The sequence below is a fragment of the Cydia pomonella genome, chromosome 14 (assembly GCF_033807575.1).
Source record: "Cydia pomonella isolate Wapato2018A chromosome 14, ilCydPomo1, whole genome shotgun sequence".
Taxonomy (NCBI): Eukaryota; Metazoa; Arthropoda; class Insecta; order Lepidoptera; family Tortricidae; genus Cydia; species Cydia pomonella.
The window spans coordinates 4,375,127-4,389,953 of NC_084716.1; the positions used below are offsets into that span (position 1 = coordinate 4,375,127).

At 40.6% G+C, this 14,827-nt stretch overlaps 1 protein-coding gene across 1 annotated transcript; it reads right to left on the minus strand.

Moving 5' to 3' along the window:
• Nucleotides 1–74: 74 nt before the first annotated feature.
• On the minus strand, nucleotides 75–10,463 carry LOC133524755 (uncharacterized). Its single transcript, XM_061860904.1, has 2 exons — nucleotides 8,779–10,463; nucleotides 75–599 (listed from the first exon to the last, which is right to left on the minus strand). The coding sequence occupies exons 1-2, from the start codon at nucleotides 9,288–9,290 to the stop codon at nucleotides 266–268; spliced, it is 846 nt and encodes a 281-aa protein (XP_061716888.1). The 5' UTR covers nucleotides 9,291–10,463; the 3' UTR covers nucleotides 75–265.
• Nucleotides 10,464–14,827: the final 4,364 nt, after the last annotated feature.

Sequence of the window (14,827 nt, forward strand, 5' to 3'; positions counted from 1 at the left end):
AAAAAATCCAAGTATAGACAAGAGTTCATTTGCTAAATTCAAAGTTGAAGTAAAGAAGGGTAGACCGGGGACAATTGAATATATAATTCTTTATTTATTGTTTTCATATTTTTTTATTATAAATTATAATCATTTACTTTGGGTATGTTTCCGACAAGTAGTACAAATTCAATAAAAATAAAAATTAACTTAACTTCTGAAGAATTTTAACTTGTAAGTTCCAAGTAAAGAGTAATGAAGAAAATATAAATGAATAAAATAATTGTTATTGGTTGAAGGCGGCAGAAATATCAGGTAAGGAGTCGCTGTCCTCTTGTGGTTCATAGGGTGTTGTGTTCACTTGAGGTGGAGTTTCCGCTGAAACATCACGTGAATCATCATGTTGAGTATCTCTTGTGTTGTCAGGGAGTGGGCTGAGTTGATATTGTGTACCACTACTATATCCATACGAAGATGTTGATGATGTGGGCCTGTAGTAATTATTTACAGAGTCGAACGTCAGAGCTTCCTCTTCTGCACGTGACACTATGTCGAAAATTTGTCTCTCTACTCGTACTTGTAGGTATTTAGGAAGCTGGCGTGTCTTTTCACAAAAGCTACTAAACATATGTCGCGAACGTATTGCGAACCAGCTAATATTTGCCAACGTCATGGAGTAGATGGCGCTAGTAGTCACGTGCTTCTAGGTTATTGGGATTTTTGAGGGAAGTTGAGAGGGTAGATGAGAACGACAGTAGGAAAAAGGAGGTTGTGTGCGAACAAATCGACGCGGCAGTGATATTTGCTTTTAGATCAAGTCAAGAACGTTCTTATGGTGTTATTAGAATAATTATGTGTCTCGGGTATATTGTGACCCACGTTATCAGTACTCAGAGTGAACAGTGATCCAGTGAGGCTAATATGAACTTAAGGTAAACTTTGTGTGAGGAATGGGGTCGCTATAAGGGGAGGTTTGGAGGCGACTATTAAGCTCAAGAAACCAGGTGGATAATCATGTGATACTCATGTTATATGTAGGTAATAAAGTCGGACACCAGCACAACTCATATCGTCATCTCACTAACATCCAGGCCTCGTATAGGTATGTAGTACATTTACATATCGCTTTCCAGTATCCGTAAAAGCATTAGCTCATTCGATAGGTTAATAAGTATGGTGAGCTTGACGACATGGTGGAGGTGCTGGGATTTTCATTTTGCGCTAATAGCTGCAAAGAATTTTCATCAGGATCAAGAGCCGGTAGGTGAGACAGTAGTCATTACTCTGAATCACTGGAATCCCAAGGCATGTAAATGGCCTCATACATGGCTTGGTGTTTCACGATTTCCCCAATTTCTGATTCATTCACTTGGAACAGTGAACGGTAGCCCTGAGGTGTTTTAAATACTGGACCTACGTCATAAAGTGATAGGTCGCGCTTCTCCTCACAGGAAAATGGATTCCACATCTTCCTAAAACGGCGTCGGCCTAATGTTACAGAGGCTAGTTCTCCAAGGCGGTAGACTATGTCGTCACAAGTAGATTGTGTCATGCGTGGAATCGATGACGTGAAACCTTCACGCTGTAGAGCTTTTATGAGTAGTGCAACGTGTAATGCGTCTCGGTGTGCTGTTTCAGCAGTATAGTCAGGAGGCATGACTTCGTCCGGATTGAGGAGAATTCCGTAACGATTATATACTCCTGGAATCGCGCCACACTCCATATTCAATCTATGCAAGTTTTCATCAGTAGGTATGGTAGCCAAGAAAGTGACATACTTCCTGAGGTATAACAGATGACAAGTGGCTAGTTTCGGTTGTAATGCCATGATAACGTTGTATCGAGATGTTGGCTGCAGCACATGAATGTACTGAAGTATCTTGTCAAAATTCTTGTAATGTTGTGCAATATACTGGAAGTCTCTAGGCAAAGTGCCAGGAGACTAGGGAATGCAAACCGGTTTTAACCGAAACCGAAAAAACCGGTTAAAACCGGTTTTTTGACGGACACCCAAAACCGGGTTTTTAGAATTTGAAAAAACCGGTTTCGGTTTTATTCGGTTTTTTATTTATTTAATTAAGTTGCATGTTTTATTTATTATAAGGGTGTAAATCGGTCCTAAACCGGTTGAATCGACATCAAATCAAATAATGTGGTGTTGTGTTAGTTTGATCAACAAACCAAAAAAAATATTTTATATAATTGGTTTGTTCCTATTCCTAGTTACAAATAACATTAAGTCATTTGACAATTCCCATACAATACAATAAAATAGTCAGATATTCTGTCTTTAATTTCGTGATAAAATCGTGTATATACGAGGGCTGCTATTTATATATCCGGAAACCGGGATTACAATCTTCTTAAATAGTATATTTGACCTTCATAGTAAAATTTGAACTTGTTTAAGTACTGGCCGGTATATTTTTTCTTTCTTATTAACGCTAGTGTTTTGTTTTTGACGGGTTTTAAATGTCATCTCGCTGCAAGAATGGAACTCACTCGTGAAAATATTCGTGCTATGATTTATTATGATTTTCGGCGTGGTTTAACGCAACAACAGTGCATAGATCAACTAACTTCAACTAACTTTTGGTGATGAAGCTCCATCTAAAACTACTGTGTATCACTGGTTTAGTGAGTTCAATCGTGGACGTAGTATGCTTACGGACGAAGTTAAGGCAGGTCGCCCGAAATCGGTCGTTGTACCAAAAAATATTGAGGCTGTGCGAAAACTTATAATGGACGACCGACATGTTACGTACCGCGAGATAGAGTCGACTCTGGGTATTTCTATGACTACCATTAATAGCATATTACATGATCATTTAGCTGTAAAAAAAATTTGTTCGCGTTGGATACCGCACAACTTAACTAAGGAGCAAAAAGATGCTCGCGTTGAATGGTGCAATAAAATGTTAAAAAAATATAACCGTGGTGACTCAAAGGCCGTTTATAACATCTATACAGGTGACGAATCCTGGATCTGCATGCGATCCCGAAACGAAGCAACAATCAACGGTATGGGTGTTTCAAAATGAGCCGAACCCTACGAAAGTTACTCGTGCAAAAAGTACATTGAAACAAATGGTGGCCTGCTTCTTCGGTATTAATGGCCATGTAGCTACAGTGCCACTAGAAAACCGTAAAACGGTTAATTCAGATTGGTACACGACCATCGAGGTGAGGCCATCGAGAAGAATGGAGAGGCTTTAGCTGTCTCTCTAGATATATCGAAGGCTTTCGACAGGGTCTGGCACGAGGGCCTTATTAGCAAGCTACAGTCCTTCGGTCTACCCCCTAGTCTTTGTGACTGGGTATCAGACTTTCTGAGGGATCGATCGATTCGGGTTGTCATTAATGGCTGCTCGTCCGATCAATTGGCAATCAATGCCGAAGTCCCTCAAGGGTCCGTGCTTTCAGCGACCCTTTTCCTGCTCCACATAAACGACCTGCTGAAACCAGGTACTTTCGGATATGCAGATGACACTACGGTTGTTGAAAGCTACATACCCAATTCACGAGCTAGTGGAGCCCAAATACAGTCACTCAGAGAGGCTATGGTCGAACGCATGAACGTGTCACTGAAGGCAGTGTCCGATTGGGGTGAAGCCAATTTGGTCTCGTTCAATGGTAGTAAGACCCAGGCGTGTCTTATCTCCGCTAAACGGAGTCCATTCCATCTGACTCCTACTTTCCGAAATGTATCCCTTCCGATAACCGACCATCTTGAGCTTCTCGGAATCTCGCTAACTTCGAAACTCAACTTCGGCCCGCACATCGAGTCGAAAGCACAGTTAGCAGCAAAAAAGCTGGGCATCCTCAACAAGGTGAGGCAGTATTTTACACCTAGGCAGCTGCTCGACCTTTACCAAGCACAAGTCCGATCGTGTGTGGAATACTGTTCACATCTGTGGGATGGTTCAGCCAAATACCAGCTTGAGGCGCTCGAGTCAGTCGAGAGGAGAGCCAAGAGAATTATTAATGACGACTATTTGACGAATGCTCGACTTCAAAGTCTGGAGCATCGTCGCAAGGTTGCCAGCCTAACGATCTTTTATAGGATACATTTCGGAGAGTGTGCTGAGGAATTGCACAACCTTATTCCTCCGTCCCCATTTCATCATCGGACTACCAGACAATCGGCACTTCGGCATCGCTTCATGGTAGGTATTCCACAAATACGCACGAAGCGTTTCGCTTCAACATTCCTTATGCGAACTGCCAAGGAGTGGAATGCCCTGCCCGAGTCTGTGTTTCCGTATGAGTACAATCTGAATCTCTTCAAGGCTAGAGTAAATAGGTATCTCATAGGTCAGCGTGTTCCACCGTAGACCGCATCATCACTTACCATCAGGTGTGATCGTGGTCAAACGCCTGCCTATCCTCCATAAAAAAAAAAAACCATTTGCTTACCGGAAGTATTTGAACAAATTCGTAAAACTAACCAGCGACGAAGAATCATTCTTAATCATGACAATGCCAGCTGTCATACGTCACGCGAAACAACTCAATTTTTGGAAGGTCAAAATGTGGAATTAACGGGTCATCCGCCGTACAGCCCTGACTTAGCACCCAATGATTTTTATTTATTTCCCAATTTAAAAAATAAATTACGCGGTCAACGATTTTCGACCGCTGAAGATGCTGTCGACGCATTCAAACAACACGTTATGGAGGTACCTCAGGCGGAGTGGTAGAAGTGCTTCAAAAATTGGTTCACACGAATGCAAAAGTGCATAGATCATCAAGGGGAATACTTTGAAAAACAATAAAACCATTTTCAGCCGTGTACGTTTGTTTTTTTGTTTCCGGATATATAAGTAGCAACCCTCGTACTATACTAGCATTCGTTTTTACACGTGAAGCAATCTTTTCTTTATTCCATGGCGATGAATTTAAGAATTGTTGATTCTAAAAACCGAAACCGGTTAAAACCGGTTTCGGTTTTTTTTGTGGTAAAACCGAAGAAAAAACCGGTTTTGAAAAAGCTCCGGTTTTTGCATTCCCTACAGGAGACACATAGTTATGTAACTGTAATAGTGAGTGACGGTAAAGTTGATAAGGTGTACAGATGTTCATAACTGATTGGTAGCCTGAAGGGCCACCTCCAAACATGTTAATGGCAGATGCCATTATGTATTCGATGATCGGAACTATTGGTAAAGTTGGAACTGGAACGTCCCACTTCATTGGACTTGCTAATTGAACAGGTGAAGAGACGATGAGTTGCGGAATAGGTTCATCATCAGATTCACTTTCTGATGCTTCTTCTGAGGATGATGTTTCATGAATCGAAGGATCGCGATACTGACCACGTTCGTAGTCTAGTGGTGTGCAACCGCTGGTGACAATGCAGTGTGCTGGAAAGAGTTTTAGAAAATCCATCCCATCAGGGAAAAGAGTTTTCTCTCTCTGTGCATCGCGTTCTGCGATAACACGCCTATTGATGTTTCGTTTCCACTCAAGAGCTCGAGCTCGTTGCTTTTGCAAACGAGTGAGTACGGGGGGGACACAATCAGCAATCTCCATTGCGAGGAACAGTTGGTTGAGGTTAACCCACGGGAAATGCTTCCGTGTAAAAACCGTGTAAATCAGAAATTGGGGAAATCGTGAAACACCAAGCCATGTATGAGGCCATTTACATGCCTTGGGATTCCAGTGATTCAGAGTAATGACTACTGTCTCACCTACCGGCTCTGGATCCTGAAAATGGACTCATTACTGGCATACTCAATCTTTTGTAGCAGAACTGAAATTCATTTTCCACAGACACTTAACCTAATATAGTCATGTCATCTGCAAAACTGAGTTTATTGATTAATTAGCCACCAACTTGGACATCACCCTCACAACCTTCCAAATCATTGTCTATTCACAGATCTCAGTGAACAGTTGCACTCCTCGTTCAACTATAAAAGGATTACGTGTTGCGGTATCCTCATTTCTCATAACTCTGAACATTTTACTCCAGTTGAAGAAATCAAAAGCCTTTGCGAATGCGAAGTCAATAAAGCGCAAAGCCTTAAAGAGTATACAGACGCCGCACCCACTGTATTCTTTATTAATTGGCACACGTTGAGAATTTGCTACTGAGTACCCATCTATATGTCTCGCATGGTTGTTAAAGTTGTGAAGTGATTATTCATGAATAAAAGAAACAGAGTGGGTCAATTTGATGGACACAGCAGTTAAAACACTGTGGTGCGGAAGGCTGGCGATATTTTGCTTAATTTAAGATCTGATCGGAATGAGGAAGATGGATCGGTACCTCGGATATACAGTATATGTATTGCTGTTTCTACGATCCTTAGCAGGACTGAAGCATGTGCACGGGGATGTAATCAAAGAGTAAACATATCCAAAGCTGCCACGAAAAGCGAACTTACTGTGTTGCGTGCCGTTAAGCCTGAGAACACCACGTATATGACCCTTCGAAATCTTAAGTTTTTCAAATAGATAAGACGGCTGTTAATCACGAATGACTCCAAAAAGCAATGATGCAAAGTGCAAGGTAGGTCTGGCAGACATATTTAATAGGTTATAACGGTTTAAAAATGGTGTGATGTGAGAACAGCAAGAAACAGAAAAGAAAAGCATTTTGAATGCGTTGAATTAATACCGAGGTACTCGCCAGCATCCACCCCCCAAAGGCGGTATCAGTGTAGCTCAATTTAGACAGAATAAAGTGTGGCAAAAATGTTTATGCGTAAATAGACGTGAATAAAATCACGGACGCGATATAATACTTTAAGCCTATAAAACAGTTTAAAACAGTTCCTTGACTGTCCCAACATATTTAAACTAGATTATTTCACACCAGGCGCGATATAAACGCACCAGAGATTGATAAGAAGAATAAAAACCACTTTGCAAACAAACAAAGAAACAGAGTTCATTTTGACTCAATATCTGCTTGATAAATCGAAATGAACGGTAAGAAAAGGTGCCTTGAATATCACATCACTTGTTTTGGATTTGACGGTTCGAAGTGGGAGCCTGATTTGACAAGTCTGTTGAATGTCCAATTAGCATAAAAAAAAGGAGTGTGGTCGAGTTGTAGATAGATTCTATTTTACATTCTGATTTGTGATTATATAAAAATAGCGTGATTCTCCCTTGGCTGGGGAGGGCTGCCGGACATGATGTGGGTGCACCCAGAGATGGACATGTCAACAGTGGCCTTAATGGATAAGCGAATAGATTTAAAGCGAATACTTAACATAGTAGATTACTGCGAGTAATATTCAGTAAAGAGAAGTAGTGGGAATTTAGGTTACATAGACCCGTTCGGATAAGACGGCCGCATTTGTCTGTGTGGTAACTATCATTGCATATAAAAACGTATGTTCTTTTCGATCACGCGGTCGTCGCAGTGTTCAAAACAGTTACAGTTGTTTACGTCTACTGTAGTAATAGTTGTGACACTTGAAGTGGTGAAATAGGTTATTATGTTAATAACGATGTCAAAGGAGCAAAGTGACAAAGTGACAGAGCGAATCACAGACGGTAGTTATAGATGGGATAGACCTATCGCGAACGGAGTTCTCACTGTTTAACAATACCGATATTTGATATCAGATCGCATTGCCACTCTCTGACACATGGGCCGCATGACGCGGTCTCTTCTTGTGACCTAAATTGCAACTAGGGACTGCTCGGAACAATCTAGAACCGTACGCGCGGGAGTGTAGGAAATAACATTGGTCATGGGTTGACGGAGAGACCAGTAATGGACCAAATATGACAGGTCGCAGCCGTGATCCCACTCAGCTCAGCTCAGACATCGATGGACGCTCACACCAGTTTCAGGATCCTGCTTTCAATCAGTTTAGTACGGAAATTGATCAGTATTCAGATCAGTCTTAGGATCCTGTTATTAGTTGGCTCAGCACAAACATTGATGAATGCTCAGACCAGACTCAGAATCCTGTTCTTTATCAGCTCAAGACAGATCACTCACAACTCAACTCAGACCAGATGCACGATTGGATCGATATCAGAAACGCAGTGTCTCAGCACATTTCTGTAACGTCATCAGAAATTGCACAAAGTGTCAGGCCGTGCCGATTCACGACGCAAAGGGTGAACCATGCGGTTCGAGAATGGACGGCTCAAACACATCGTTATTCACAAGTGTTCTTATTATCTGATTGTTGATTTATTTATGTTTGCCTATAGACATCTAATTTTAATTAAGAGTAGCATTGTCTTTCTGGGCGGGAGTGTCGCGAACGTATTGCGAACCAGCTAATATTTGCCAACGTCATGGAGTAGATGGCGCTAGTAGTCACGTTTAACTTAAGTAACCGCTTCTAGGTTATTGGGATTTTTGAGGGAAGTTGAGAGGGTAGATGAGAACGACAGTAGGAAAAAGGAGGTTGTGTGCGAACAAATCGACGCGGCAGTGATATTTGCTTTTAGATCAAGTCAAGAACGTTCTTATGGTGTTATTAGAATAATTATGTGTCTCGGGTATATTGTGACCCACGTTATCAGTACTCAGAGTGAACAGTGATCCAGTGAGGCTAATATGAACTTAAGGTAAACTTTGTGTGAGGAATGGGGTCGCTATAAGGGGAGGTTTGGAGGCGACTATTAAGCTCAAGAAACCAGGTGGATAATCATGTGATACTCATGTTATATGTAGGTAATAAAGTCGGACACCAGCACAACTCATATCGTCATCTCACTAACATCCAGGCCTCGTATAGGTATGTAGTACATTTACATATCGCTTTCCAGTATCCGTAAAAGCATTAGCTCATTCGATAGGTTAATAAGTATGGTGAGCTTGACGACAACATATTCGAAAGAGCATCTTGTGACGCACGATTCATGTCAAACAATTTCCGCCTGAAATCATCTCTTTCTGTTTGTCTTTGTTCTCGGCGTCTGTCTCTGTTTTCTAAAAGCTCTGTAACACTTGTAAGAACTCTGTTTCGGCTCGTCTTACCAAGTCTCGTAGTATTGGTAGTAACAGGTGTGGATCCTGAAGGTGGATTTGAAGATTCTAAGGGAGGACTTGCAGATCCTGAAGGTGGAAACGGAGATTCTGGAGGTGGAAGTAGAGATGTTGAAGATTTTTCTTGAGAAAGTGGTGACTCCGTAGGTGGAGGTTGAGATTCTGCAGTCATGTTTGTAGCTGGTGTGTTATTATTCGAAGTACTATTATCTTGTGAATTATTTGAAAAATTTGAAATAGTGGAATCATTTACACTTTGTGGCAGTAAGAAACTCATTACTGCTTCATATTTCCAAGTCTTTACATTTTGCGCTGCTTGACCCGTTGTAGTTTTTCGACGTCGCATTGCTTCTCTGTGGCTATCCTGTAATTTTTTCCATTGTGATTTAGCTTCCTTACCTGGGAAATAAAACTTATAATATTATTATTTTTGTAACAGATATATGGCAACAGGAGACACTTTTGAAACTATAGCCTATAACTACAGAGTAGGGACTACAACAGTATCAAATATAGTTCAAGAAGTCTGTGATGCCATATGGGTCACCTTGGGGCCCATAGAACTGGAAGAAATAAAAGACCCACAGAAGTGGAGACAAATTGCTGAAAGTTTTAAGATATCTTGTGACTTTCCGCTTTGTGTTGGAGCGATAGACGGCAAGCACATTACAATAAAAGCTCCTCCAAATTGTGGTTCCGAATATTTCAATTATTTGAAAGACAATTCAATAGTGTTACTCGCGGTTGCTGATAGTAACAAAAAATTTGTAATGGTAGACGTTGGATCAAAAGGAAAATTTAGTGATGCCGGTATATTACGAGAAAGCGTTTTTGGCCAGAAGCTATACGCTGGAAATCTGAATCTTCCAGCAGATGAAGCACTTGTGGAAGACGGTGTCAAGCTTCCATATGTTTTTATCGGCGATGAAGCATTCCCATTGATGACGAATTTAATGAGACCATATCCTAGAGAACGCAATATAACACAACATAAGCGAATTTTCAACTATCGTCTTAGTCGAGCAAGACGAGTAGTAGAAAATGCGTTTGGGATTTTAAGCGTGCGGTGGAGAGTTTATAAAAGACCATTTGAGTGCAAAGTAAATACTGTCATAAAAGTAGTTATGGCAACTTGTGTTCTACATAACTATTTAATGAAAAATTCGTCTAATTATGGTAATGTATCGAGTCAAGAGATAGCAACTACTTCAGTTAATAATCAGCTGGTACAGGTATCGCATACAGGATTTAGAAGTAGTAATGAGAGTTTTTTTATCAGAGAGGAATTTTCTCATTATTTTAATAACATCAATGTTTTGCCATGGCAAGATGCACGTGTAACTATTCAGGAGTGATGTAATAAACAGAAATAATATTCTCAATGTTTTACTCACCATTTGCCATTCCACATTCCTTGGATATACGATCCCAAGCTAAATCTTTCAGTGTGATGTTCCTATAGGATTCATGGCTCATGTCCCATAGACAGGGATAAAGTCTCACTTTTTCTATAAAAACTTCCATTTTAGCAGTAAGCACGTGTACTCAAACGTCGAGCAAAACGTAAACTACAAGGCGCACGATTCTCGTCTCCCCCGCTCCCCGCTCCCCCTCCCGGCATTCGTCCGTAGCGTGTACAGCGTGGGTCGCAGTGGGGCTTTGCTTGCCACGCGCGCTACCGTGTGCGTGGCAGGCACTTCGGAACAGACCACGCGTGTATCAGTGACGTCATTTCGTGCGCAGCGAGCTCGTGCGCTACTGTGGAAGTATCTACCTACATTTTCATATAAAGCGTTTTTGTACCCACGTGTGTAGCTCGACCGTGCGCAGCAGTGGGGCTCCGGCCTAAGCTCAATAAGGCTTGTATTGAAGGCACTTAGACAACGATATATATAATATATAAATATTTATAAATACTTAAATACATAGAAAACACCCATGACTCAGGAACCCATGCTCATCACACGAATAAATGCCCTTACCAGGATTTGAACCCAGGACCAGCGGCTTCATAGGTAGGGTCCCCACTAGGCCAGACGGGTCGTCAATCTTCTGATATATATCAATGTTATGAGCCCATGGCATTTTGAAATTATGCAAATTTGGTGGAATAATCCCTACTCATTAATCATAAATCATTATAACAAACGGTTCGGTAGACCTTTTTTTAGAAATTGCTGTGTTGTGTCAATCCATGCTGCTTTCAGTTAACAAAAGAAAACTTACCGTACAAAATGCGGACTTAATGCCAAAAGGCATTCTCTACCAGTCAACCTTAAGGTAAAATAGAGAGATTGTGGGCGGTGCTATTAGCTATTACTAGGCTGCCTCGAGCAGCTTGGCTGGTAGGGCTGCCATAAGGTGCTCGAGCAGCCCGACTGGCAGGGTCGCCATGAAGTGTAGGGCGTAGGTGGAGATAATAACAACTCACAAGTCGGAAAAATACTGAACTCTTTATTGGGAAAATGCTTGCCTTATATACTAGAGCTATTCTTTGTTGTTGTGCAATCATATGGAAGTAATCTATATACGAAGTTAAAGAAATATTAATATTATATTTATGCATGATTCATTAGAATGTTCTTTGTTTGTGCTCAATGGACCGTGAACGGTTATTAAGCGTAAACGATGCGTTGAAATACTAAAGGATTATTATTGTAGTTGTCAGCTGATCAGCTGTGTGGACCTCACCACACCACCAAAATCCACGCCACCAAGGTCCATAGCTTCCTCAACGGCGGCCGCCAGCCACTCCATACGCCGCCAGGTTACATACCAATACCGGCCATCCGGTGTTAGCACGTAGTCCAAGAACAGTGGATCCCCGTCGGAACTCGCGACGCCCAGCTCTGAGTGTAAAATCGCCTCAAGGAGGGGTGACGGCTCTGTAGGGCACATCAAATGATGGCCAACTGACGCGTCAAAGACGTCAATATATTCCGGCATGTCCTCTCCTTTCCGCAGAGTGCAACAGTAAGACACGTCGTACTTCAGCTCGAACGCCTGGCAAGCCTCGAAAACGGCAGCCAAGGTCGCATCAACATAGGATATATTCACGAGATATAGCGACATTATAAATTAATTCAGAAACTATTATAGAATACATTTACAGTAAAAATGCCTTATTTGTTAAATCCACATGTACTATTCCAGACGCAGACAAAGTGTCATTGATCCTGGAGGGCATCTGGGACTCTCGTTGGTCCATTCCGCTAGCATCTCATTGTTGTAAGGATGTGGAAGGATTGCTATCTCATGCTGCTGCTTTGGACAATATTAGAAAAGTTATGCCAAGAGATAAGTTTAATAGAAATGAAACTGTAAGTAACACCACCGAAACCCAAAAATATAACAAGTTTATTCCTAAATTCAACCCACAAGTTGACCGTAAAGAAGATCAATTTTGCTATAGGTGTAGAACAAGAACTAAGAGATTATACAAGCAAGGAAATCCTATCAAAATTTATTTATACAACATACTGTCTACAGATATAACTACTTTAACAGAAAAGGACTTTAAAAATAAAATCAAGAGTTTATTGGAGAAAACCCCGGTCTACTCTATAAAAGACTTCAGTGAATTATTTATATATAGTGTCTAACATATTATTAATATCATATTAAAATTTGTTGTAATATATGACGTGCTAAATGTAATGTATATTACATGGTCAATAAATCATCTTATCTTATCTAATTAAAAAAACTGCAACAATTTAAAATTCCATTGGCATTAATTCGAAAATTATAATAATAATAAATAAATAAGTATCAGTTCTTTTCTTTATCAATATTCTCATAGATATTGACAATGCAAAGTCAATTATGTCCTTAAACTTACCTCTTAGTGAGTCTTTGGTTCATCTTATATTAAATGGTTAAAATATTTTTAGGTCAACTAAGCTAATGCAGAGGTCTATAGAAGTCAGCAGCGTTATTGAAAATCATGGAAGTTTCACATTTCTCCTACTTTATTTTACCTTGCGTAAACTTTCTTACCTTACTACTTTCCACCCAAAACTTCCAATATAGCCACCACCTATTTTTTTGGCAACCATGTTGGCCAAGAAGCGTACAGTCCATCTGATGGTAAGCGGTCACTGTAGTCTATGACCGCCTGCAAATGGTGAACGCCTTGCCCGCTGTATAGCAAGCAGCATATCTTAGTTGTTTTTGAGCTTTATGCAAAAGCGAGGCATATGCACCTGACATCTTCGGATTTGACCTCGCTTGCAACTGACAGATTGAAAGGGAAGTCTTAGACTCGGCAGAGGAGTAAATGGATCTTTCCATATACTTACAGGAGATGAGACCAGCTCAAAGCAAGAGGCAACCTCCATTTCAGCATTCATGTTGCTACCATTAGTTCTCGGAAATCCACTGGCAAAAAATAAAAAAAAAGTAGCTGGGAGACCATCTAAGCAAGAAAGTAGAGATGGTTTCATCACACCCGTGAAGCGGGCCATGGATGTACTAAGTACAAGACACTCTTAATTGAAGAAAATAAAAATACGCAAGGTTGGGCGTAACACTTTTCCACCCATAATAGTACTAGTTTCAGAGAACTATTCTGAAATTGAGAAATATTACATTGTAGTCAACAACACATACTACACAGTGACATCGATTCTACAAGCAGTTGACGTATGTTGTATAATATACCACACCCTTCACAATCACTATCCAGTAGAAAGTGTTAGTATTTGGACCTTTATCCAAAGGACTATACAAAATTCATATTCCGCGGGACAAGTGTTACAGTAATTAAGTGCGATATTCTCTGACCTTGGTATAGAATAGATCAGGGGTCACCAAATGAAACTAAGTTTATTACAAAACTATGTTATAAAACTATTTGACTAAGTTTATTACAAAACTATGTTATAAAACTATGAGACTAAATTTATTACAAAACTATGAGACTAAGTTTATTACAAAAATATTAGAATGGCACCCAATTATTATTCGACAATTGGCAGTCAAAGAAGTATAAATTAATTTTATATTTATCAATTTTTACTTCCGACTGCCCTAACTGCCAATCATATTCTAACTAAGAATTCTAAATAAGATCTAGACTAAGTATCGCACACTTTACTCTTAGCCACTTGATTGTTTAATGATACACTGGCACTGGAGCGACGACATGTTTCTAGCCCTAGTGCGTACATACACTCTGAGTCGTAGTCTGGCTCATCGCAATATACTGCATCTAGGACTTCATCTTGTATCGTGTAAATGCCACTGTCGTCGCTAGGTGTTTCTTCCTGTGCCATTAAACTTTCCAGGTGTGTTTTCCATTTTGAATGGCCATAATCGGTATTCAAATTGAAACGCCTTTCATAGGCTTCTCTCATTTCGTACTCGACCATGGCCAATGTTGGAGTTGGTACTTGGTAGCCCTTATTAATGAAGTGATATGCCTGGCAACTAATCTTCATGAGATAAAAATGTTCTTCACAATAGTTTTTGGACGACACGACATATCTTTTGCAGGGCCTGTCGTATGTGCGTGCAATGCAGTGGTGAATACGGGCCCATCCTACGCTACAAGTTGAAGGAATCAAACAAGTAAGAACATTAATTTATTGAAATTACTTAGGGAGGAGCATGGCCCATCAACCTGTCGTAGCGTCTGTATCGCCCGCTGGAGCCATGTCGGCCGGTTCGGGCCACGTGGCGATTGAAAAGCTACACGGGGCAAAGAACTTTTACTTTTGGAAGTTTGCTATGAGGATGTAATTAATGCACGATGGCTTGTTGGACACAATCCATACTACAGGTACGGAGGAGAGCGATACACGTGGTCAGCGCACTCTCGCCAGAATTTGTTTGTCAGTACAAAGTAACCTATACCTATAACCAATATGTAAGATCTGCAAA

Bases quoted from the DNA above. Each gene is read 5' to 3' on its own strand.
- LOC133524755 (XM_061860904.1), bottom strand. From the start codon at position 9,290: ATGCGACGTCGAAAAACTACAACGGGTCAAGCAGCGCAAAATGTAAAG. The intron at 600-8,778 runs GTCAAGCTCACC...ACATATGTTTAG, and splicing joins GCTCTTTCGAATATGTTGTC to TAGCTTTTGTGAAAAGACAC.